Source organism: Athene noctua, chromosome 11 (genome assembly GCF_965140245.1).
Source record: "Athene noctua chromosome 11, bAthNoc1.hap1.1, whole genome shotgun sequence".
Taxonomy (NCBI): domain Eukaryota; kingdom Metazoa; phylum Chordata; class Aves; order Strigiformes; family Strigidae; genus Athene; species Athene noctua.
In genome coordinates this window covers 16990827-17016195 of record NC_134047.1, presented here as the reverse complement: position 1 = coordinate 17016195, position 25369 = coordinate 16990827, and the positions used below count along the sequence as shown (strand labels likewise).

At 38.1% G+C, this 25369-nt stretch overlaps 1 protein-coding gene across 15 annotated transcripts in view; it reads left to right on the top strand.

The window, feature by feature from the left end:
- MAP7D3 (MAP7 domain containing 3) overlaps positions 1-25369 on the top strand; it is a 46875-nt gene that overhangs the window by 2166 nt on the left and 19340 nt on the right. For 10 of the 15 annotated variants that reach the window (XR_012634383.1, XM_074915486.1, XM_074915487.1 and 7 more), the window contains exons 3-9: positions 4953-5011; positions 11810-11911; positions 12739-12819; positions 14227-14390; positions 17219-17333; positions 18299-18331; positions 23373-23474. Coding sequence is in view for 14 of the 15 variants with exons in the window: in XM_074915486.1 (XP_074771587.1) it covers positions 4953-5011; positions 11810-11911; positions 12739-12819; positions 14227-14390; positions 17219-17333; positions 18299-18331; positions 23373-23474 (656 nt within the window). In the remaining variant the exon portion in view is untranslated. Of the gene's footprint in view, positions 1-4952; positions 5012-5724; positions 5768-11809; positions 11912-12738; positions 12820-14226; positions 14391-17218; positions 17334-18298; positions 18332-23372; positions 23475-25369 lie in introns of all 15 variants that reach the window. The other 5 variants (XM_074915489.1, XM_074915499.1, XM_074915495.1 and 2 more) reach the window with 3 other exon arrangements.

Below are 25369 nucleotides of genomic sequence, written 5' to 3'. Positions count from 1 at the left end.
ACAAAACAAATAAAGCTGTGCACCTTTAGTCATTTGCCAGTGAACTTCTGGTTGGGAATCTCACATTTAAAGAATAAATATAAATGAGCAGCATCTTGCTGAGAAACCACAGCTCCTTCTGGTAGTCTGGCTAGGAGGTGTATATACATTTTGTAGTTACCTTTTGCATAGGTTCCTTTGTTGATCCTTATTACAGGACTGCTGGGTTCTTGTTCCCTGCCTCTCTGCTCTCTGTCACCAGCCTCTTAATACTGGTTTGATCTGTGGCTGATTGGTGCTTGTTGATTGTTTTAGGCCTTGAAAGTGTAGAATCCCATGGTACCACTTGTTACTAACTTCTGTACCAATGCGGTAAGTTTAAAGAGAATCTTTTATTTGCCAATTCAAGCTCGTATTGATGTGAGGAAAAGGTGTTTCTTTGAGTATCAACTGTAATTAAGACTCTGCAGGCCAAATCATGCCTGCTATGCCAGTTCTACAATTCCTTTGCAATAATTTTCTGCCCTTACATCCCTGTCCAATCTTATTTAATTTAGGTGGACGACAAAAAGCAGAATTTGTTACTACAGCTAGAAGCCAGTTAACATTTCTGTCGATGATCCATGAATGTCATTTAACATTAGGAATGAATTGTGATTGTACATTGTGAAACAGCAGTGCACAAATGGCAGTTGCTTACTCTGTTCTTGTGATCCATGCTTGCTGCTGTCATCCTTCAGGGATGAAGAGGAATTTTTGCTCCTGTTCTAATACCATAAGCACTGCTGAGCTTGTTAAGATTTGAGAAGAGGGGAGTAGCCAGTTATTTGCAGTTTACCCAGTAAATTAGGTTTTTCTTGAGTGGTATGGATAATCAGAATACAAATACATATAATTTAAGCTGTTGTAGCCTACATTTATTGTTTTATCTTTATTTTCACTGAAATACTAAAATCTCTTATCCTGTCTCTTGTACCAGTGGTAGAGAGTGTGTATTTGCTTTTGACAGAGCTTGACTGAGCTTTTGGCAGGATTTCCACTAGTGTATTGAATCACTGTTGTGAATATTGTTCAAAACAGTATATTAAAATGCTATATGTATATTTTCCTTTCGAAGACCTATGTGATCTGTTGGTAAACCTGTCTCAGGACCTGGGACAAAAATAGTGCCTTTTTCAACAAATCTAGCTGCAGGCATAATTCGTGTGACCTCCGTGGCCAAGCTCAACATGGTTGGAACCTGTCTGATAAAATAACAGCTTCATTCCACCTGATCAGTTGTTTCTCCCAGTATAAGTGACACTGTCTGGCTTTGTCTTGCCTGGAGCACAGTTCCTGGAAACTTCTTTACCAAACACATATACACAAAATTGGCACAAAAAAGGAGGCTGGATGGATAACTAATACTGAAACTTCACTGCTCAAGCAAGTAGTCAGGAACATGCGTGGATTTGTGTGGTCTCTAGGTAAGAGTTACAGAACATAACTTAAGACACAAGTTTTGCACCAACACCTGTGGAAGTACTAGAGAACTCTTTGGCAGAGTCTTGGTGGCAAAGTCCCACAAGAGAAGATGGTGAGTGCTGTCTAGAGAACATTGTTTGGGATCCACAAGTGTCTGTCAGACACTCAACCAATTAATTGACCTCTGCATCAGAGCTCCTTGCTGGCAAGAGAAAGAATTTACTTTTGTATTTTGGTTTTTACAGAGTGGTTGTCAGTAGAGGTAGGCTTCAAAACTTGTCTGGGAAGCTGCAAGACAAAGGAACTATTCCTTTGCCAGGTTTCTGATAGCATGGGGGTGCTACAGTAAAAGCATCCTCAATGTTCAGTTGTTTTACTTGATGGTGTTTGTATGAAAGACTCTGTGGAGCAAAGGTGGCCCAGTGACTGCAGCATTCAACTGGCATTCACCAGGTCTTGTTTTGTCAAGCTCCTAGTAACTTTGGAAAGGGTCTTTTAAGGTTTTTCTGTCCTTCATCTTTTTTTCCCTGCGTGGCGGGAGTAGTTACACTGCTTTACAGGATACCAAGGTGATAAATGCGAAGAAGTGCACAGAAATTGGATTTCACATAGATCCCAGTGGTGAGAGAGAACATTCCCAAGTCAGGCTGAGAACTTAATGTAATTGTAATGGCTATAAGCCTTAATTTCATTTTCTTCTTGTTCATGGAAATGCAATAGTACAGAGTAGGGATAATTTCATGCTAATTCATAAAGATGTATGCTACATATTAGATGCTTAACATTTTGAAGATTACTTCCAGTTGTAAATGGTTTATAAAAAAGGTTTTATTTTAATTTAAAACTTTAAATTCCTGAGATTTTTCCAAATGCATTCAAGAAAGAAATCTTCCTTGCTACAAAGCAAAAAAAAAAAAAAATTCAAACCCATGTGCCTATACAACATATTTTTAAAAATTCCTTATACAGAATGTTGCATTCTCTACATATTTCTTCATGTGTTAAAGTTACACAAGATTCCATGCTCCAATTCAGATGGAAGTATTAAACAAATAATGACTTCAAGGATCATAACTCTTCACAGTGACCGCCCAGAGATACTGTGGCTTGTACTATCCCTAACTGTACATAGCCTTACAGTGTGACTAGAATGAAGGACTGCTGCTGCTTTATACACTTGTGGTTTTCAAAAAGAAAGTAGGTAGAAATATTTAAAGTACTGCTATGCTATTATTAATTATCACTTCTTAAAAGTGATAAGAGAGTTAAGAAGAAAAGCACTGGGTAATTATGAGATAAATGGAAGAAATACTCTGGGGCCTCAAATGCTGCTGTCTGTCTTTAAACTTGATTAAATAATTGGAGATGCTTGCAGTCCTGTTGTGAAAGGATATCCTGACAAATTAAATTCTGAGCATGCAGTTTTAATGACTTCTGTGAATATGACCTATCAGATGACTTGCGATATTTTAAAAACAAATGGGATTTTGAATTCTTGGTCTGCCACAAATAAATTAGCACCATTTAGCTTTCAATTGCATAGCTTACAACCAGGTAATTCTTAATTGATGATATGCTTTCGATGTGTTTGCATAAGTCTGTCCAGTAATTAAAACTGTTCTAGATTCTGGTGATTAACTTGTTTGGAGTGTGGGATTCACAGAAGAAAAAATAAATGCTACTCAAAGCATTTTCTTCTGAAAGAGAAGCCTCAGCTGCCCTGCATAATGCCTCAGCCATCCACCCTATATATGCCTGTGTGTTCACAGTGTACATAAATGGATGCAAGCATTTGCTTTTAAGAAGCCTGGCCTAGTTGCTTGACATTTGTTTTCTTCTAAATTAATTTTATTTTCCAGTCAGTTTGGAACTTCTGCTTTCTAGGTGGAGAATCCACAGCTGAAGTTGCCTTTGAAGAAAACAGTTACCACTAGCCATGCTCAGCATACTTCTGTCTTTCCTCGCAGTGTTTTTTGGCTTCATAATTCCCAGGGAGCTTCTATTATACTGTCTTATGAGTACATAACTGGCTTTTAATTTACAGACAACCTCTGTTGTTTAAATGCACTGACCTGAATCTTATGAGGGAGCAAAGATACTGTAGTGGCCTATGAATTGCTTTCTCTGGGCAAGTGTTTTAAAGTTTTTAAGTGTTAAAATTCCTCTCCCAAGTCCGAGAGAAATTGGCTACAAGAGTAGAGAAATCCTGTAGAGATCTTTATACTTAAAGAACATAATTTAATAGAACACATTCATTTGAAAGTTTGTCCTCTACTTAGTTTTGCCAAGACAATTTCTTTAAGGAACATATTTTTGCAGCACAGTGTTGATAAATGATATACAAGTTGTGTTCTGGACGTTCAAAACCAAGGATGGTCATTTCCAGACCAGATCAGCAAGTATCACCTTACTCACTTTCAGATTTGTCTGAAAGACTTTCTACCACTAGGTAGTGAATGAAGCAAAAATATAGTCTCTTTATTGGTCTCTCTTGCCCTTTTATCCTGCTTAGGTTTTTTTACACCTGTTTGTCATTTTTCACTTAACCCGTTCTTCAAGCTCTTTGGAGCAGGGATTGATTTGTGATTTGCTGGGGTCTTACATTACTTGTAGTGGAATGCCTCAGAGCTTTCATTTTTTAATTAGGGTAAGCATAGAGTTCTAAGAAAACTTGTGGTTTAATTCCTCTTATGTTTTGCACTACTGTGTTCTGGTTTAGACAGCATTAAACATGCTGCAGACCTGTCAGTGTCTTAGAGCAGTGTTCTGGTGCACAGCTTATTGAGTGATTTGATTTGAGTCTGGGGGCTGGTCTCTTGGGGGTAAATGCCAACGCAGTCCCTCTTCTGAAGCAGAGATGGTGTTTGAATGACCTCTAAAGTTGTCATAAGAAATTCATCAAGTTTAAAAGGCAAAAGCAGTAGTTTTCACTGCCATCATGTAAAGCAGCTATTATCCTTCCATCTAAAGAAAGCTAAGAATAGTGTTTTCACAGGTTTTGTCTCAAGTTAGTTGTGACTTGTAGTGCTAGGCTGTGTATCTTTGCTGCATTGTTTGGGCTGGGTGTATTGAACAATAGCCAACCTGCAAACAAGAGGACTAAAGCATTTACAAGGAAGCAAAAGAAACCAGACTGCTCTGGAAAGGGGGAAGTAGTGGATAGAAATCGGCCAATATCCAGTGTTATGGATAGTGCTATATAAAATAAATAAATAATACAACAGGGAAGACAGATGTGAAAGAGAAGAAGAGAGCAAAAGTTTGTCTTGAAGTTACTTTTTGCAGTGACTGTGCAGGAGTGTGAGCAAGAGTAAGGTGAAAGCAGCCTCCAGAGTTGGAGGAGTAAAGCGTTTTGTGACTGTCTAGCTTTTGGCAGCACTTGAGCTAGAATTATGGTGAGAACTAAACTGCTCAGAGGAGGTTAGCAGTGGGACTGCTCTGACACCTGTTAAGCCAGTCCAAGGTGAGGGACAAAACATGTTAAAAAGTTTTCTTCTAATGTACTTCAGGAGCCTGAGGCATCGGAAAGTGTTATTAAAGAAAGAAAATGATCTCCACAGCAGAACAGGTACTAATAATCTTCCACTCTGTGTTTAAAACTCCACCATTTACCACTTGCATCCTTCTGTAGCTGTTAAACCTTGTCTAATTCTGTCAGGTTTGGAGTGTTTAACCTGTATACACTTATATATAAATATTTAACTTATGTCACATAACTACTGAATTTCACAATGAATTAACTTGAAATTATGTAAGGGCATATTTATTATATAAGGTGCTTTCATTTTAGTCCCATGTATTAGGACACTTTGGAATTTCTACTATGCAGAATCAGGTAGATACTGATTCCTGTTACACTTAGGAAGGTTCACAAGGGACTTTTAGTCATAGTTTATTGCATCAGCATTGCAGTCAGTGTCAAATATATCTTTAAAAGAAATCACTCAAGGAAGGTGAAAGTAATTTCTGTTTGTTTTGCAGTTGACAAGAAGAGTTTGTAGTTGCCAACCCACAGAAACCATGCAGAAATATTCTCTTTACATCTAAAATGCAGCCTTAATGCATTCTGGTGGAAAATTTTACAGAAAGTACAAATACTTTAGTGCTTTGCTCTTTCGCTGAGAAACATAATGAGCACTCCAGCCTTTCCAAAACTCTGGCTTCCCTGTGGCTGTGTCTTATGAAGACTGTGCTTCTAGACAGCAAAGACAAGACAGCAATGCATGGCTGTTTGCTAAAGAACACAATTGGGACTCTAAGGCTTGTATATCCTTTCTGCAGGAAGCATCAGCTCTGAAGAGAGGTCATTGTGCAGATAAGCTTGGTAAGCACTATGCAATAAACAGATTAATAACTAATGCCAGGTAGAACAGGGAAATTATCTCAGTTGTATTAAAGCTTGCAGAGAGTTGGAAATGTATGAAGTAGAGAAATGTCCCCATTGGGGGTCTTTCTATACAAATCATATCAAAAGAGATGGTAAAAGATTGTGTTCTTTAAAAAAAAAAAGTGACAAGTGGATCATGGAGAACGAAGAGCCTTTTCACATTTCTTTGGGAAGGTGAGGAAGAAGCTGGGGGAAGAGTGTGGCAAAGGGGAGAATAAAGGCAGCAGAAAACCAGTGGATGAGAGTATCTGCTGTGGTTCAGTTTAATTTCTTTCAAGTGATAAATAATAACATGTCCTAAAGAACCCCAAATGGTGAAGCTGGGAGCCTTTTCCAGTAAAGGGAGTGGGGTTAGTGTATCAGCCCTGTGTGCACAGTACCATAGTGCTTCTTACCAACTTTATGATAGCTTCTGCAAGAGTTGCTGACATCTCTTTGTCCTCTTTGAGCTTTGTGCTGGCAGTTGCTTTTCCCATGAAGTAGAGAAAAGCATCTCTTGTCTGAGCAGTGTGAGCAACGTTAAAAATAAGAGAATACGAGTGACAGCAGGAATCAGTAAGACTCCATAGGAGATACATTCACAGTCCCGTAACAGCAGCATTTGGACTAAGGGTAGTACTTGTCCAGTGTGGCTGTCGGACAGTGCTATAGCATCTCTGACTAGAAAGTTTTTGGGATGGCTGCCAGTTCTTTTAAGGACAAATTTTGATTCCTTGATCTGTGCTTGTATTACATTCAAGTTTGGTTTAGATTATATGCTTCCCCTAGGGAAGCTCAAGCCACAAATTAACTAGCAACCTTCCTGGTGCCTCTCTGGTCATGCCCTAGGCTGAAAAAATACAGCAACATGTCTTTAAGATTGCTTCAACCATATCTTTTTAGGTTTACTTACAAGAGAGAAGTGGTGTTTTGTTAATTATGTGGGGTTTTTTTAACGTTTCCAGCTCTTAATCTGAGTGTGGATGTTGAAGAATAAGTAAATTCTTGCAAATGTGTCTTAAATACTTGTGGAGCTGCTAATTCATATACTATAAAGGAATGCTTGTGTCAAAAGTTTTCCAGTGGGATTGATGCTTGTGATGAACTGAAGAAATCATCCTAAGATGCCTTGAACATTGGGAAGAAAACCAGATTGTTGTACAGAATTAGCTGCAGAAATGGGCTTAAGGAGGGGAAAATACATAAAATGGGTAACCCATGCAGGGAATAAATATAGATTGAAAGTGAGCAAATAGAGTCTGGAATAAGGGTAAGACAAGAGGAAGCTCTTCTGGCCTGCTGAAGCTGAGATTCAATGTGCACTGCTTTCTGGAGATCTGTGTGCTTCCCATCTGGTGACTGCCCAGACAAAACAGGAGAACCATCTGCCTTCCAGCTGGTCCGTCAGAAGGTGCCTACTGGGAGGCTCACGTATTTGGTTGTGGAGCCTGTCAGTCCTTGCAGCCCAAAGATGGGATGTGAGGATCAACAGGAAAAGACAGAAGTGGGAAAGCAGGGAAAGAGGAAGGTGTACAGAGAGGGCTTTTCTGTTCATCCTTAGAAACTTTCAGTGGTGTCCACCTGTTTGTGTGAGGGTTCATCCTTCTGGTTTCCTTTAAACAAGGAGTAATGTTGTAAAACCAATTTTTCAAGCAACTGACATAGGATCTTGCATCCATGTCTTAATGTGTTAATTAATTAGTGGAAATCAGCTTAAAAGGCTGTGCAGAAATCTCAAACTTGAATGCTGACTTCACTTGTCTTTCCTGAAAGCACGTACAAAAACTATTAAAAAAAAAGAATCTGAACAGTTTTACTGAGAAAGGTTACAATCTGCTAGACGAACAGTAGCTGCCTGTAGTAGAGCAAGACAAAAATGACATCTTGCAGATTTGACACAGTTTGCTATAAAATCAGGGATATTTTACCGGAAAGTTCACTTTTGGTTTATGGATTGCTTATTGACTTCTTGTTACCTGCTTTAAACTTTTATGAAAATGCTTAGATTCATAACAATGCTTAACATTCAGGAGACTTCCTAACTTTTGTTTCAGAGGCTGAGTCAGGGATTTTTCTTGTTTGTTTGCTTTGCATAATGAGTCATTAAATCATAAGAACCAGAAGGATTACTGTGAAAGTCAGCATGTTCTGCTATCCTTTCTGATTCGGCACGGTAAGAGCAAGTGGGGCAGTATTCAGTGGGTCACAGATAGTGGGAGAGGCGATGGGATGGAAGCCCTAAACCTCACGAGGTAAAGGGATGGGGCTGGTTCACTCCCTGATGAGGTTTACTAAGCACAGCAACTGTGTGGGTCCTTTGACAGCCTTGGCAAGGGCCAAGGGTATTAACTCAGTGCAAGGATTAAAATAGAAATAAAGTTTTATTTTTAGCACTGGTCTCTTCAGGGCATATTGGAAACCTGATCGGCAAAGGGAAGTATTATCATGCTCAGTGCAAGGGAGGCACCACCATACCTGTGCAGTTAGCATGGTCGTGAGCTGGAAGGTGAAATTGGGAGAGCTGGTTTCAACTGGCACGTTGCCTTCAGCAGTGGCCAGATCCTGGTGCTTCTGTTGGTTTGGTTTATCCATGATACACTTGGCCAGACACATAGTGCTAAACGGTGATGAGGGTGCAGAAGGAAAACTGCTTCTCAAATTACCTAACAGCCCTATATTATTATGCATAAATACAACTTATTATTGGCCACATGTGTGGCTTGTACTTTTATTAATTTTAGCTGAAGTATTTAGAGATTGACTACAGTAAAATAAACACACACATTATGCTCATCACAGATTGTAATTGTGAAAGACTCTGGTGACTACTGTGGGAGGGGAACCTCAGAATAGAAATAAGATTTAATTTGCCTCTAAGAGAATTTTTCTTCTCCAGGAAGTTTGCTGAAAATGTTCATGAAGGCACCCCCCAGTAATACAGCATGTGACACAGGTTGTAGTGAAATCATTGTAAACTGATTTCCCATTCTGGGGTATCCTGATTAATTACAGAAGTATTAGGCTTATTTTACAAAAGTAGTTAGGTTTTTGTGTAAAATTATTTTCAGTGAAGCTTTGCTCCATAGCAGACTGCTACATTCATTATGGAAAACTAAGCAAAAAAACTAGGCATCTGTGCCAAAGAATACTTAAATGAATTAAAAATTAAGAGTTATCTGTATTCTTTTAAAGGTTGCAAAGTACAACAGTATGCAATTCATTTTCTTGTACTAGAATGTGGATTTTGAAAATCACAGTTTCATACTGTAATTTTACCATAAAATTGACAAGGGATGTAAAACCTGTCTGTTGACCTGAGTCTTGGTGAAATTGAGCTTACACATCTTGGGGATGCATCTAATGTGATGGCTGTTCCCCTTTTAATAATTTTTTGTTCAAATCCCCAGTTCACTTTTAATTCTAACTTTCTGTTAAATTGATTGCTTCTGTGTAACGTGAAGGTGAACTCCTAATGCCTTTAAATCTATTTGTAAACATGTTGTTTCTATGCAAATAATGAAGCAGTGAACACAGATATTTTAACTGACATACAAAAAAAACCCTGACATACAAAATCCTTTGGCTATTTCTAGACTTTTTTCACCTCTGTGTCCTCTGCAAGCTGTACTGTTTCTGTAACCCACTTTCCTATTCTATAGATCCTCCAGTAATTTTTTTGCAACCTTAATTAAGATGAACTAATTGCTTTGCAGATATGACACATTTTAAATGAGTGCCTTCTAATCATGAACTTTATTCAAGTGTTTGTTTATTTTTTTTAAATTAATAAATAAAACATAATCCCCTACATCCATTATGACTGGCTTGTTCAGCGAGATTTCTAATAATAAAATACTTCTGCAAGTAAAATAAGATTAATATCGTACTTGTTTAAATTGGCAGCTTGCTTCTTACCATAACTTTGTTACAGAAATTTGGATGTTTGAAATTTGAGAGTTGAGGAAGAATTTCAGTGTTGGTTTAACTAAACCTGGTGTAGGTGTAGGGTGAATTTATTTTGCTGGGCTTGTTTCCCATCTGGGCTGGGTTGAATTGGCTCAGTCTGCCTGTACACCTTCTGTTTCTCCTCCCTTGCTGATGGAGAGCAAAGAAAAGATGCAACAAATGTTTCTGTATTTATCTTGACTTTAAATGCTATTTGAAGAAGCCTTTGTCATCTACAGGGGTGTTGTTGGATATAAATGCCCTGACTGTATATTTTTGCTCTCAGAAAAACCTACAGCAGGCTGTTTTTCCTCAGGCTGTTTTCACATCTAATTGTATTGAGAATGTATAATTTTGTTGTTCTCCACTTGGTCAGTTTTTGGGCTAGATTCCCATCCATGTGATGTGCTACAGTGTACAAAATCAGCTTTTTTGACTGACTTTTGTTCTACATAGTGAAATTACAGTGAGCCCTTTTTTAGCTGTTCTCTTTTGCCAATTGGTAATCTTACCGTGTCGCAGTATATCTGGTCTCCGACTTGTTTGAAAAGAGCCTCAGAGATGTATGGGATGGAACTGAGGAAGACTTTTGTTTGGTGCTGCAATGAAAAATTAATTCAAGACATGGCAACAGCTGCGGGTGACAATTTAGAGTTGCTGAATAAGTATTGTAATCAGCATTTATCACTGACATCACATCGGATTAAACACTTTGAGGTGATTGTTCATGGGCACAGCCTTAGGGAGGGTTATTACCATGACACAACTAGTTGTCATGGCAATGCATGGAGAAGAGGAAGACTCTTCCTTCCTCCTTTGCATTCTGCACTACTCTATTAAAGGGAAGCCTGAGATCATTGGCAAAGCTGTCGTCCTTTTTTTTTTTTTTTCTAATGTAACACCAAATTCTACTATTCACCCTTAATGTTATGGTTGAAATTATGGTTGAAATCACAGCACGTTATGTGTTACTTTTGTGGATTGCCTTTTCTGTTTAAAACAGGATCAACTTCTGCTTTCTCATGTTTGGTTGATTGCGTGATGTATTCTGTTGCTTCCCCCTAAGTTGGGCTTTTCTGTAAGAACCAAGTTGATCTCCCTTATCTGTCAGCCAAGGTGAGAACAAGGTGTCACTGCTGCAAGGACACTCCTGTTGAAAGCTGTGCAGGGAAATGGGGTAATGCTGTCTTACAGGCTGCCCTGCCTGATTTCTCTGTAATGCTTCACCTTCACAGCCTGAAAGGTGATTAGTTAAAGTGAAAGTTGATACCAAAATAAAGAAAATCTGTGGAAAGCGATACAGTAAATTAGTCTCCATAGCATCTTAATGGGTTTTGTTATTTGATGAAATTAATATTGCTAGCATTTCATTTCTGTATGATTAACCAGGAGTCATAGCCCTGCAGTTCACTGTGCTCACCTTGGCGAGACTTGAATAAGGTGAATGGGTCTCTGCACAAATGCTCAAATTACTGTTTTCGAATCTAATTTATAATTTAAAATTATTTTGGAAGATCCAGTTTTAGAAGTACATTGTAAGCATCCCTTAATTGTTTATGCAGCTAGTCCACTTTGTTTCATGTCACAAAATAATGAAAGCTCTTCATAAACCTTTCCCTGCTTGGGTCTCATTAGAATATGATTCCACCAGTGCTAATCGACTATTACATATATGTGTTCAGCCCACAAATACAAATGTAAGTCAGACTTAGAACTTTGCTAAATACTGTTTTTCTTCTTAGAAAAGTTATTAAATAAGTTTGATTAAAAAAAAAAACAAAACAACAAAAAAACAAAAAACCCAAAACAAACTATGGTGCTTTGCTATGCATTTTAAAACACAAGGTTTCCTAATTGTTTTTCCAAAGAAAAGCTGTGCCAGGTCTGAAGTCTCATTCAACAAGTTTTTTTTCTTCTTACAAGTTGAGTAGTCCCAAGTTAGTAAATAAAAGTATCCACAACCTCAAAAAGAATTTTATGTATTTATTTTTGAGATTTATTTAATGAGTTTTGGTTGTAGAGCTTTTATTAATATGAAATAATTCTTTCTCACAGTTGCTGCAGCCCAAGCCATAGCAGAAGAAAGAAGAAGCCAAAGTGGTGTTAGCCCTATTGCAGTCCAGACCTCAATAAACATAAAGACAGCAACTAAACCAGGTATAATTATTGGTCATTGTTCTTAATGAAGTACTGGGTTCACAAGGGAGAGTTAATAGGGAATGAATAAAACATCTTTTAAAAAGAGGTTTGATGCTCTTTCTTCAGGAGGCATCATAGCATAAAGCACCTGGTAGATGGTTTGTAGATTCATTGAAGGTCTGATTTTGATGACAGACTTTGTTCTTGACTGGCTCAGAGTTCAGTTGGTGAAGTTGCCTATCTTTTCAGCAGGACATAACAACAAAGTTAGATTATTTTTTTGTTGTTCTCTGATCAGGTTAGTGGTTCACTTGCTGAAATTCAAGTTTCTATACATGCAAAGACTTAAGCAGTCTTGGTTCTGCTTAGCCTGCAAACTAGCTATCCTACAGCACTTTGAATTTGTCATGACGATGGTGAACTATGTGTTCTCAGATTGAGCTTTTCTAGATTCCTGTAATTCTTGATCATAGGAATTAATATGTACAAGAATGAGGATCAGAGCTGAGTTTGGAATAAGGGTATCTTCTCAAATCTGAGTTCTGCTTAGGCTTTCTTTTGACTGTATGCATTGGGCCTTTTAATACTGTGTCTGCTTTCTGCTGCACCTAGTAAAAATAGTGGATTGGTGGTTGTGAGAGAATGGAAAGGGGGAAAAGGAGGGTATTTAGCTTCCTATGAATTTTTCAGACGACATCTTCAATGTCTATAGAGTGTGCAGTGCTTTGGTGGTATGTGTATCTCAGGAAGGTTCATTTTCATAGTAAAGACTTTCAACTTTTTTATTTAAATATGAATATTCAAAATAACTGACGATTATATGTCTTCTGTTTTTCTCTTGACAGTGATAGATGGTTCCACTCTAAGAACAGAAGAAAGACAAAGGCTGGCCAGGGAACGTAGGGAAGAGCGGGAAAAGCAACATGGTATTTTCATGTTTCATTTAAAATATAATTTCCTAAAATATTTGTTATTAATAACTTACCCTCTTATTCCTCCTTCGGTCACTTTTTTCAGGTTGCTGGGAAAAAGAGACAGGGTCTGCTCTTGGTCTTGCATCAGTGACCATTTGTGAATCTGAATGGAGAAGTATTAGCTTTGAGAGGAAAACATTCCAGAGATCTTTAGCTGCTTGAAGCTGTATGTCACATCTGACCTTCCATTTCGTAGTGACCACCAAGCAAATTCAGCCTATTTTTTATTGAAAGCCTTAACAAAAACACTTGAGAAAGTAAAACTTTTGGCTTAGAACTACTTCCTGTAGCCCTCGAGACTGAGGTTTGGGGAACACTGTTTCAGAGAAAACTAAAAAAGATTGAGCTAGTTGAATGACTTGATTGCCTTGAACACTGCTTCCCTTGTTTCCTAGCACAGTGAAATGACTCCTGGATTGAAGTGTCAGCAGTATACGCTTTATCTTAGCAAAGAATCTGAGATCTAGAGAAGAGCATAAAATCTTGCCCAGCTTTATGCTGTTTGTGATGTGAATCAGTGCATGTGTGTGCAGCAAGAGAAGAAAGGGTCACAGTATGCCCTGCAGTCCTGGTTCTTGGCCTCCCAGCTTGTGTGGAGTGCTGTCTCTCTGGCCTCTATGTTTGTTTCTTAAAGTAAAAGCAAAGACACACAGCAACGGGAATGTTTGTGTTATCCTAATGTGGAGAGAGGATAGGACTAGGATGCATGTAAATTCAGAAGTGTATATGTAGATACTGCCTGTGTATTGTTGGTATAATTATCTGGTCTCTCAGTTCATTTTATCTGTCTAGCTGTGGAAAGTACTTCCACTGTGTACTCAACCACTAGCTTTTTGTCACAGGACTTGAAGCTTCCTGTTAAACTGCACACAGCTGTTCCTAGGTGGAGGCTGTGGAGAAGAGCAACGTAACTATTTTGAACTTGGGTGCAGTAACTGTGGGGTTTTCCCATCTTGTCACTTAGTGCTTTAAATCTTTTCATTATATCTTTTTCTAAAAAAAGATTAAAATCGCAACATAGCAAATTCTGCCTTTTGATACTCAACTTACTACTTGCTTATAAATATTTCAATTATTATAATGTCAAAAAATATATATACTTAACAGAGGGTATATGCATATCCTGACATTCCTGTCTAGACAGTAAAGTCTAATGGCAGGAAAGGTTCTGATTCCAGCCTAACCTGGGGACAGAATTAAAGACTCCATCGACATGTGCAGTGTCATCCAGCTCTGCAAGCTACTCTTGTTTTAGCTTTAAGCGGTGATATTATGCTTGATAGTCTCTTGCCTCTAGGTTGCATTGTAATATCTATAAGTAGTTAAGTTTGATTTTCATTTTTTCTTAAAAATTTGCAGCTGCCAAAGAGACACAAATCCTTGAAAAGGAGAGAAAAGCAAAACTCCAGTATGAAAAACAGTTAGAAGAAAGGCAGAGAAAGCTAAAAGAACAGAAGCAGAAAGAGGAACAACGGAGGGCAGCAGTAGAAGAAAAGAGAAAACAAAAAATAGAGGAGGAGAAGGTACTACTGTCAAATTTCTATAGTTTTAAAGAAACTCCTACATTGTTTTCCTACATTACCATGCTCTGAAGTGGTGTGAAACAGAAAGTTATGGAACTAGTGAATGTATTAGAATATTAAAAAATTTCCCCATCTGTCCAGTGGGCTGTATAGACACATGTCTTCATTCCCCATCCCAGGCCTACCTTTAGCTATACCTGAGGCACTCAGGACTTCAGGAGCTGTGGCTGTTGTTTGGCCACTAGTTACTTTTCACGAGCAAAAACTCCACCCATATTCTTAGATTTCTAAATTCCGTTCAGTGGACTTTGTAGATTCTGTTTGTAAATCAGTGTGGGTGACAGGTCTTAGACTTAATTCTGTGTCTTGCTTCCTGGGAGCCCCACTGTGGCCTAAGGCTCACATTCTTTCAGTTGTAAATTACAATTTGTTACTATACATTGAGCAGTTGATAATATGTGTAGGTACCATTTGCTGCTTTGAACTGTGTATTCACTCTTCTTACTTGACTCTGCCTTTGCTTTGACTGCACATGGGCCAGTAGAGCAGTGTTTGAGTTGCAGAGCTCGTTGCAAATTGATAGAAGGTGAAAGCAGGAATAAATGCATGAAGTTACGCCATATCTTTTGAAGAGTAGGTCTGCTAGTGCATATTAAATGTGAGGCAAGTTCTGAAAGGGTTCATTTCCAGGGTGTCAGCAGTAAAGGCATGACACACACATGTGCTTTCATGACCTGGTTGTAAGAACTTGCTGTGGGTCATTGATGAAGAGCCTGTACGCCTGGCTGGCTGTTCCCTTGGAGTCCAGCCATTGTTGTAGCAATACATCTTTTTTTACCCTTTTTGACTGGCAGTATTTGACGCTGAGGTTCGGTTAGCTGTAGTTGGCTTCTGGGTGTGTTCAGATTGATATTCCATTTGAACTTCATAGAATAGTTTACATTGCCGGAGAACAAGGAGAAATGTTTGGGTGGGCCTTAACTGCAGTCCAGTGCAGTATCATCCCTTTAAGCAACTACTTTAAGCAACTAGCATCCCTTATGCTTCAAGAGGTATTACCCCTAAGCCCACAGTACCTTTATTCATGTAATTTTGAGGATGGTGGATATTTTTTAAGTGGCCACTGGGGTGAATAATCAAGAAAGACAAGGTCTAGCTGGTGAGTGTTTGATTGGTGTTAACCTTGTCTTTTACTTGGTCCCTGGAGGAAGATGACCTTGTACATAGTTATACATGAAGAATCCATCACGTGGGAAAATAGTGTGCACTTGTAAACCATGCTTTCAACCAGGAAGTGAGAACACATCTTGACTTTGGTACTCTGATATTAGAAAATAATCACTTACAAAGAAGCTAAGCTATCTTAGGGCAATATTTGCCAGGAAGATACTATCTACAAGTTTAAATTTAGTAGATGGAAATGCATCCAAAATGCATAGTCTCCAACATTATTGTTTGGTACCTCAGCCAAATCTCATTTAGTTAATCATCTTCCTTAGATAAAGTAGGAGAAGCAGCAGAATAGCAAATACTGTGGAAAAAGACGCAGTTCTCTGCCTAAGAAGAGAGTCTTGAAGACAGCGAGCCATGGCTAGGATTGAAATACCTTGTCCTCTCACAGTTACTCAATTATTCTGTACAGCTGTGCAACTTTCTGTGTTGGTGTCTTGAGCCACTAACTGATTTTTTGTTGTCTGTAAAGTGAAGCCTATGTCTTTAACTGTGACTGTGAAGAATTACCGCAATGCAGATACCTCCATGGAAATATCATCCACAGATTACATAATGTCTGGGTACTTTGGCACCTTGGGTAAACTCCAGTTCAGGTTTCTTTAACAGAGGGGGATCTAAGCTTTGTATTTCAAACAAAAACTTTTAATTTTCTCTTTTGTCAGTGAGTGGAATCCATCCTCCCTTCCTTCCAAGTTTACTTTGTCTGCTAATACTCTGTGGCTTTTTTAGTTTGTGTTGTGAAGTGCTGTTGAAATAAGGTGAAAGTCTTGCGTCCTCAAGAGGGAGAAATGTTTGGATAATGAATCCCCTTGGCATCTTACTGCACTGTATCAGCAGTAAATACTGCTTCAAAAGATCACTTGGGATATGACTATTCCAGAAGAGAAATCTGTTGTTGATACATGTATAGAAACCTGGCTGAGAAGAAACAGTCTAGCATGGTTACAGTCCATCTTTATGCACAAGAGCTAAAGTTCCCCCATTAGTAGTCACTAGTCCTAGAGACTGAATTGAAAGCTTCTTTCAGTTCTCTTTGTCCTGTCAGCAGTGGTTGCTGAGGTCTGGAGTTGATTGGTCGTTTTTGCAGTTTTGCCTTCATGTCTTGTGGTTTCATCATATCTCTATTAATGCCAGTGTCTGTTAAGACTTGGGTTAGCCTTTTTGTAGTTCTCTGCAAATAAAAATAACCTTATACTTGGCATTTTATAATGGCGAATTTTTGTTGCCTTTTAGAAATAACCAGAATAGTTTAAAGGGTAAGCAGTTATTTTTGCTCAGTTTGGGGTTCATCCCTATTTAGAAAATAGGTAGTGCCGTTTATTGAATAGGAAATCTGTTTGGTGGCTATTTTAAGTAAATAGTAGAATAGATTATCTGTGCTTCAGCTCAACCTAATCATGTTTGCAGTGTTTTGAAACCATTAATTACCCTTAACATCCTTTGCATGATAGTTTTTGTAGCAAAAGCTTGTTTTCAGGCAATATAGGTGGAACAGATTTTAAATCATACTGGGCAAAAAAAAAATCTGTATTTTGTCTTCTGGCATAGCTGTGCTTTGTAGTTATAAGCTTCACAGAGATGTTGTTTGATGATAGGAACGATATGAAGCAGTTATGCATCGTACCTTGGAACGGAATCAGCGACTGGAAACACGACAGAAGAGATGGTCATGGGGAGGATCTGTAACTCCAGAATCAGAGAGTAAAACAGGTAAAAAGCACCTTTTCCAGCATGGCTAAAATCACAGAATATTGTATGTGAACACTGGCAAGTGCAGCAGTATTCATAGGGACTTTGTCATCTTTTCCTATCTTGGATCCTACAACAGGATCTACGGGTAGCTCTTGGGGAAAGAATCATATCTGCACTTGCCCTGAAATGCTGCTCAGACTTAGAACTATTTTTGACTTTGGGAAGAGCTGGAGAGAAGCCACATGGGAAATACAACACCTGGCAGCACTGCATTGCCAGCTCCCAACCATCAGATAAGGGGAACTGTAATGTGTAATGTTAAAATAATTCTGAGTCCTTCAAATGCAATACATGTAATGGTGTACTAAGACTGATGATAAACAGAAAAAAACACCCTGTGGTGTACTGTGATACTACATCTAAAATGTTTTAAACACACCCTTAGATTTACAGAATGCTAAGTGATTATTTGAAGGACCAGTAATGGGTAAGGAGATGCAGTGGGCAGTGTCGGAGCTTCTCTGAGAATAGGCTCTGTCTTAGAGTGGGCGATGCATTTTAATAGTCTTTAAATTGAGCTCGGATTGTTTCCTGCTTCACACAATTAACTGTTTCTGCTTGTAAAGATTCTGAAATCAGGCCAGCAAATCAGGATTGCAGTGGAGGGGACTTTTTCATGCACTGCCTAATTGGAAGACCCCTCCAATAAGTAACTTAACATAAGTTATTGTTCAGGCATAAAATAAAACAAAAAAAATGCTTTAATTCAGCCTATCTTCTGAACTGGTGAAATTGTACTAAGTGTGTTTTAGTAGTGTTGTCTTCTGTCAACTTGAATGTTGACTTGTGTTTGTTTATAACGTGTTTGAAAGCGCTTTGATATAAATGATCATTATGATATCCAGCTTCCCCATTTTTTGGTTAACTTGCATTATTTGCTATCTGACCTTGTGATTTAGCTTACAAACCTTCTTCTTCTACAGAACAACAGACCACAGATGAAGGTGGAACTGGTGGTATTGATTTCTAAAATGTTCTTTTTCTGTTGTTTTACACTCACTACTAACCTTATAAACTTGAGTTCTTGTGTCTCTGAAACTAAGGAAAACCATCTTATAGATCTTTTCCTGGATCTTGGCCAGCTGTGCAACAAATGTGATCCCTAAGTAGAAAGCAGCCCCCTATGTTTTTAACTGTCCCTCCCAGCTAATTAAACTACAGCTTAAGTCATGGCATCCTGAGGGAATTTTCAGGGAAAGAATATGTGCATTTGGGGTTTTAAAGATGACTGGATACAGCATGGGGGAGGAGAAGATAAATTCTTAGTGGCATGTATTTGAATTTAAATTAGTTCAGTAGTCTAAGCTTTTTTTTCTTTTTTTAAGGGCAATTTCAAACCCTTCCATTGTTTCCTAATTAGCAAAAAGTACATGGTAGGGTTTGGTTTGTTTTCTTTTTGCTTTGTTTTACCAGCAATTGAAGTAACATTTGCAAAGTCAAATGATATTTTGCTGAAACTTTGTGAAAGGGAATGGGTCCTTTGTGCAGTTTGATATTTTTTCCATGAAGGGTTTTGCAAAATCAGATCTATCCAATTATCTAAACATAATTCTATATATTAAATGTGTTTTCGTTGGATTTCTGGCACTTTTCAGTGCACAGATTGAGCCATTCATAGAAATGCTTTGTATCACTGTTACATTTGTCAAGGCTATATGTTTAATAAGCAAAATTGTTTTTTGTAGCTAGCTGAAGATGATAGCTCTCAGCTGAGACCCAGCTATATCTGAATTCTGAAAATCTGTGCATGCTCACAGCATTACTAATTCAATACAGCTGTCTTGTAACACTGACAATATGAGACTTGAAAATGCAATGAAAGTCTGACTGAGTATGATTTAACTACTGTGGCTTATTCTGGCAGCACAGCAGAAGCATGTGTGTTTTATTTAACTTCTCTCTTCCCTTTCTGTGCACAGCATGAATCCCTAATTTTCTCCAAAATTAGCCAGTTTGACTGGATTGGTTTACCTGTTTAACATGTGTTCCTTGGATACATATATAAATCCAATTACTGTATTCCACATTACCGAATGTCATTTAACCTTGAAACTAGGAAATCACATTTGCCTTACATGTTTAGGAAAGCACTATTTTTTTTCTCCCCAATTCTTTTCTACCTTATCTAATTTTAAAGCTAAACTTTATAACAAACATAACATTTGCTCTCTCCTAATTTATATAAGAAAATGAGTTTTGTCTGTCCTTTTGATCGTGAAGGAAGATTTTCAGTGCTGCTGAAGCACATTAAAAATAAAATCTTTCAACAAACATACTCCTGATGTAATAATACGTGCTTAAACTGTACCTTATGCATCATATAGTAGCAAGAGGAGGAGCAGATAAGTTCAGCTACAGTAGATCAATTTGAATAATTTGGCACCAATTTTGAAAAAATTTACTATGGAGGTAAACAGTGCAGCGTTTGACTAAGACACCTGTGCATCCACACTGTTTTAAATTTCTGTTTGATTTTATGTTGAGGTTTCAAACATACAGCTGTCTTTAACTGGGGTGGATAATGTGGAATCATGATCGAATTGATGCTTCTTGTATTTATTCCCATTTCAGGATCATTCTCAGCTTTTCATATGTCTGGGAGCTCCTCACTTAATTGTTATTTAAAATCTATCCAAATGTTGTAGGATGCCTAAGTCCAGCCAGCTTTCTAAAATATCCTTATTTGGTCCCTTTCACCTTATATTTGCATAATTGCTGGAAAGACACAATTATTTTTTTTTTTTACTCTGAAAAATGACACTATACATTACAACATTGTGTCTGAGTAGTGCACCTTGTCTAACAGCATGTCTAGAGCAAGTTTCAGTACGATATTATTTTCCCACCATTAGTTTCTGTGATGGATTTGGGATTAAAGGCTCCATTTCTTAAAATGAAAACCATTGGGGGAACAGATTTAAAATATTCTTTACATTATTTTAGGACTAAATCCTTTCTTGTCTATTATATTACTGTGCAAAAAAAAAAAAAAAAGACATGTTCTTTGGTGAACTGACTGTGTCAACACTAAGATTTAGGAACATTGACTGGTAAAGCAGAGTTTGTGGGTGATAGAGGTAGTGTGCAGTATGTATATACAGAATGTGATCCACTGAGACTGTACCAAGTACCTCACTAATGGCCTGAAATTTAAAAATTGATGAAAGCCCCAGAGTCGAATGTTATATTAATGACATTGCTGTCAGTGCTAAGATGAAGCATGCAGGGTGTGGTCTGCCAAGAGAAATGGCAAGGCTGTAATAAAGCATCCTTGATGACAGAGTCCTTGTAAATGAAGGAGGTTTAGCATGACTGCTAAGCAAAACTAGATGTTCAGGTGCATCTGTAGTGGAGACGTGCTATTAGAATAGAAACTGGGCTGCCAGAGTCTCTCCTTTCTAAATAAAGAGCTTCCTTGTCCTAGTAGAAATTTGGAAGGAAGTGATAGATAATCTTTATTTTATTTAGCCTAATTTTATCCAACCCCAGACAGAGAGTGCTGCAGCACCCTCTCTCAGTGAAACTTGGGGAGAAGCTAGGATTGAGAGTTGCTCGCTCTCATAACAATTTTCTTAAGATACCGTGTTTCCCATCTCCTTACCCAATTGCAAGCCTTGCTGCATGGCAGTCATACGCTTTCTTTGGCTTTGCTGCTACAGTTTGCTTTCTCCCTTCCATTAAAAAAAGTACAGATGTTTGGTATTACATGAGATTTGTACTGTATGCTTCTTCCATTTCAAATCCCTTGATATAAGTATTCTAGCTTTCCTCCCAAAATACAAAAGATATTTGAGGTATTTTTTCGAAGTTACTTTGTAAAATACCTATGTAACCAGCCTAATTTACTCAAGACTATCCTTTCTGTCTTCTAAAGCTTTTTCTCCTAGTGAATTGTCCAAAGCTTTAAAGTTTGCAGGAGCTGTCCTGTGGATGAGGTAGGGAAAAAGTTGAGGCCATCTGATCATGTATTTGCAAATGTATTGATCAAAAAAGCATTGACTTCTTAAGATCTTAGACAATTAATACAAACTAAGAATTTCTGGAAAAAGAGAACTCAAATATCTGTATGAATACCCTTTTACCAATTAGGTTTTTTTCTGTCAAGGCATCAATTGAGATATTAGCTCATGCCCTCGCCACTGCTGTCATTTCCCCTGAAAAATATAAACTTTTTTTTTTTTCTGAATGGTCATATTATTTAGCCTATACATTTTTGAGTCTTCTAGTAGAAGTTTTGTCCCTTGTCTCTTTACTAAACAGCACAGCCCACCTCCAGAACCTGTAAACTTTCTAGAAAAAATTACTTTGTTCAGTGCAATTTATCTCAAGTCAGGATTTAATTTTTTTGCCCTCTGTGTCTCAGTAGGTGATAGACCAAATCTCAGATTTCATGCAACTGCTGAAGTCCTAATCTGAACCAAGAGAAATTTGTATGAAGCATCTCCATGATGTTTGTAGGCCTTAGACTTGCACACTTGTGCAAGGAGCCAGGCTTTATTTTTAAGACCAGACGCTAGAGGGTACTCTTTACCTTTGAAAACACCCAGATACATGAATTACGAGTTTTCCAATTTTCAGATATAAAGCCTTTCAAGCTTGTTTTATTTATCCCAGTACTCAGGTTTCATTCATAAAAACCCTTTTCTTAGGGTTTTTTTTACGTTGGGAAAGTATCTGCTGAGCTCAGATCTTACTTTATTAACTAGATTCAGTAGATCCCCTTTTCTCCCTCTTACCCTGTGGGGACTTTGCTGTTGTTCACTGTGACAAGAGCTTCCCACTTCTGTAGCTTCAGCTACAAAAAAATCTACTTTTCACTTGATATGGTTTTGTGGGAGTCGCTAGTTCAGGAGGCCTGGGTTGGGTACACATGTCAGAAGTACAGTGCAGAGGTGGGGCTGTCCATAGGAACCCTTATGTCCTGGCTCTTGCTATAAGGAGCTGCTATAGCACCCTGGCCAAAGGGAAAAGATGCTGCCTCTGTGGTGAGTAGTGCTGCTTTTTCCTTTGGTACTTATGCACTAATGAGTTCACATTATGAGTTCACATTAATCACCTTTGCTGTCCAGTATGCCAGCAAAATTGATTACTTGTGTTTGATGTATAGGATTTCTTATGTTTATTATGCTAGTCTGCACTACTTTGTGTGCATTACTGTCTTCAGCTTCTTGGGTTTCCGTAGCAACAGGTACATGCTTTTCCAAGGCTTTCACACTCTGGGTTAGTGTTCATCCTGAAAGTACATTATTTGAAATGAAAAAGCAGGTATTATCTGGCTCGTAGTAAACTTGAAATTTTGCCATGTGAGATGTGATTTTTATGTGTGTACATATGTCTGTGTGTATACACATTCAAAAAAAAAATACTTAATGCCTCTTGTGGCAGTTTTTTTCTGAAGAGTTGCCAAATTGATAGGAAATGTGAACTTAAGGGACTAGCTTTTAGAGGAAAATCTGGAAATTTCTAAAATAGTTACAGCAACTCTTGGGAAGTAATCAGAAATAGGGATGCTTTCTTGCCTTCCTCAGGACTTGCTTGTATCCCTCCAAAAGCATTTGTTTTGGCTTTGTTTTGTTAACTAGTGATTGTAAAACTGTTTTGACATACCTATGTGGAAGGAACAAAGAAAGAAATTACCATTTTTCAAGTTTTGTTGTTACTTTCTCTATCTTACCAGTCTGGTAACAACACACAACCTCAGCAGCTTTTGTCTTTACATATTAGGAGCACAGGATTTAAAAATTACTTGTTTGCATACATATGCATAAAATCTTGGCACGACTCCGCTAAACTAAATGACTCTTCTGTGCACGTTACAACTGGTGCTAATTGTATCAAGTCTGTTCAAAGAAAAAAAAAATTACTTCTGTTTCTCATTAAGCAAAACTGGAAATACCTTTCAGGATGTAATACTTCAAAAGTTAGCTCGCAGCGGTGTGTGAAAGGTTATTCCTCAGGTATGAAGATGAATTCTAAAGTGAGCTCTTCTTTACGCAGCCAGCAAGCGGTCCACCTCCACAGCAAACCTCAAACAGACAGAAGCTGTCATGAATAAACGCTTGTCATCGTCTGCAGCGCTTTTAAATGCTTCTGATCGAAGTAAGTGTTTGTGTTGTGTCTGCTGGTAGCAGGTGTGCTGCTTATTTGGGGAGGAGACAGGAGGTGGAATGATACTCCCCTTCCTCCCTTGCTGTGTAACTCACTTAATATTTTGATCTCAAATGCATTTCATGCAATTTGTTAATCCAGCTTGACTGTTCAGGGCTTTGGCCCAGTTGATGTGATCTCTGTTAGAGGAGAAGAGTAACGGTAAAAATTGCTGGTTTTTTATTTTTCATTTCTGTAATTCTCTTACTAAAGTAAAATCTTGGTGGATGATTGATTCACAAATCATGTCACATCATTACGGGTTTGCATGCCTTAAATCACAGCCTAAAATTTCAGCAAAATAGAAATAGTACAAAAATAAAGTTTGCCTTGTTTTGTTAGACAGCTTCAGTCCTTTGATTGCCCGTGGGAAGGAAAAAATCAACTTAGTTTTGACATCTTTCTGTTGTGCCAGTCCTGTACCCTATAGATAAACACTTTCTTTTTAATATTAGAATTCTGCTTTGAGCAAATAGAGAAGGATGCATGAAAAACTCTGACACCTGTGGGAGGTTTTTGGGTGGGAAGAGATTGTTTTGTTTTGACCTGGAGTTCTAGCATGACTGTAGCCATAGTGTGCAGCTCTGACACTGTTTCCTAGCCCAGTAAATTAGTGTAATCTTGATACTGATGCTTAAATTAAGTATTTTTTAAACTGTTAGTGCATGCCACTGCTTGCAACTATTCTGGGCTACTTACTGTGCCAGTGACTACCAAGGAATAAAAAATGGCCTGGAAGCCAACTATTTCTTCAATTTTATTTTTTTAAGGGTTTCTAAGAGTGTTTGCACTCTAGAGATTGTCTACCAATTTCTGTGGCTTACAATCTCATTTTGAATTGCAACTTTGGAGTGGATGGAGCTCCTGACTGCAGCGTATCATGTTTAAAATGTGCTCAATGTAACTAGTCTTAACATGTAGAGATGTAGAGAATGAGATAGATCTCTGTTTTTCCCACTTTCTGGTAAACCTGTACATGTGAGTCTCCCTTCTGCCTCCTCCCCTCTGCCTCATCCCAATATTTTCTGTAAATCATGGCAATCTGCCTTTTCCAAATTTTAAAAAACAAACAAACAACTAACTAACTGTGAAACAGAAGAAAATGTCCTAATCTTGTTAATAAAAATAAAAATTATTTTCATGAGCACATATCATATTGTTTTAGCCTGAGATTTCCTTGTGGGGAATCTTCTCAGTGTTTCATAGGAGCCTGCCTATATCCTGAACGTTTGGGGGTTTTATCCAAAATGATGAAAAGCATGAATAAGCTAAGACCTGTTTAATACGAAAACAGTTTCAACTAGGTCTATGCTGCAGTGTTCTGTCAATCTGCAGCCTTTGATCAAATGAGCTGTGCTAGAAGAATCCCTAACATGGACACAGCTAACAGTGATTTTGCTGGTTCATGTTGGAAGGTGATGCAGCAGAAAAGCTTGTACTTATACACTGTGTGCCTGGTAGGGGAATCAGTGAATATATCTATACTGACATAGCTGCAGGGGCTCTGAGTCACTGGAGACTGCTTGTGATTTAAAATGATATTTATATATAATGTGTCTGCAGGGTTCAGCTCTGAGTATGAGTCAGAAACAGGGCTGCGAAGTACAAATTAAGCCACTAACAAAGGAGGTCACTAATTATCAACTAATTGGGATTGCTCTCAAATTTACTGTTACACCTTGAAATCCTTTATGAATCCTTGTTTGCTTTGGAGGAAAAATTCTCAGGTGGCCTGAAATACAAGAAATTTGGACAGGACTCCACATAGTCAGGGTGTAGAGGTCAACTAACTGACAGGTTTAGATCATTATAGCAAGTTAGAGCGATTCTGTACTCTTGATCTGGCA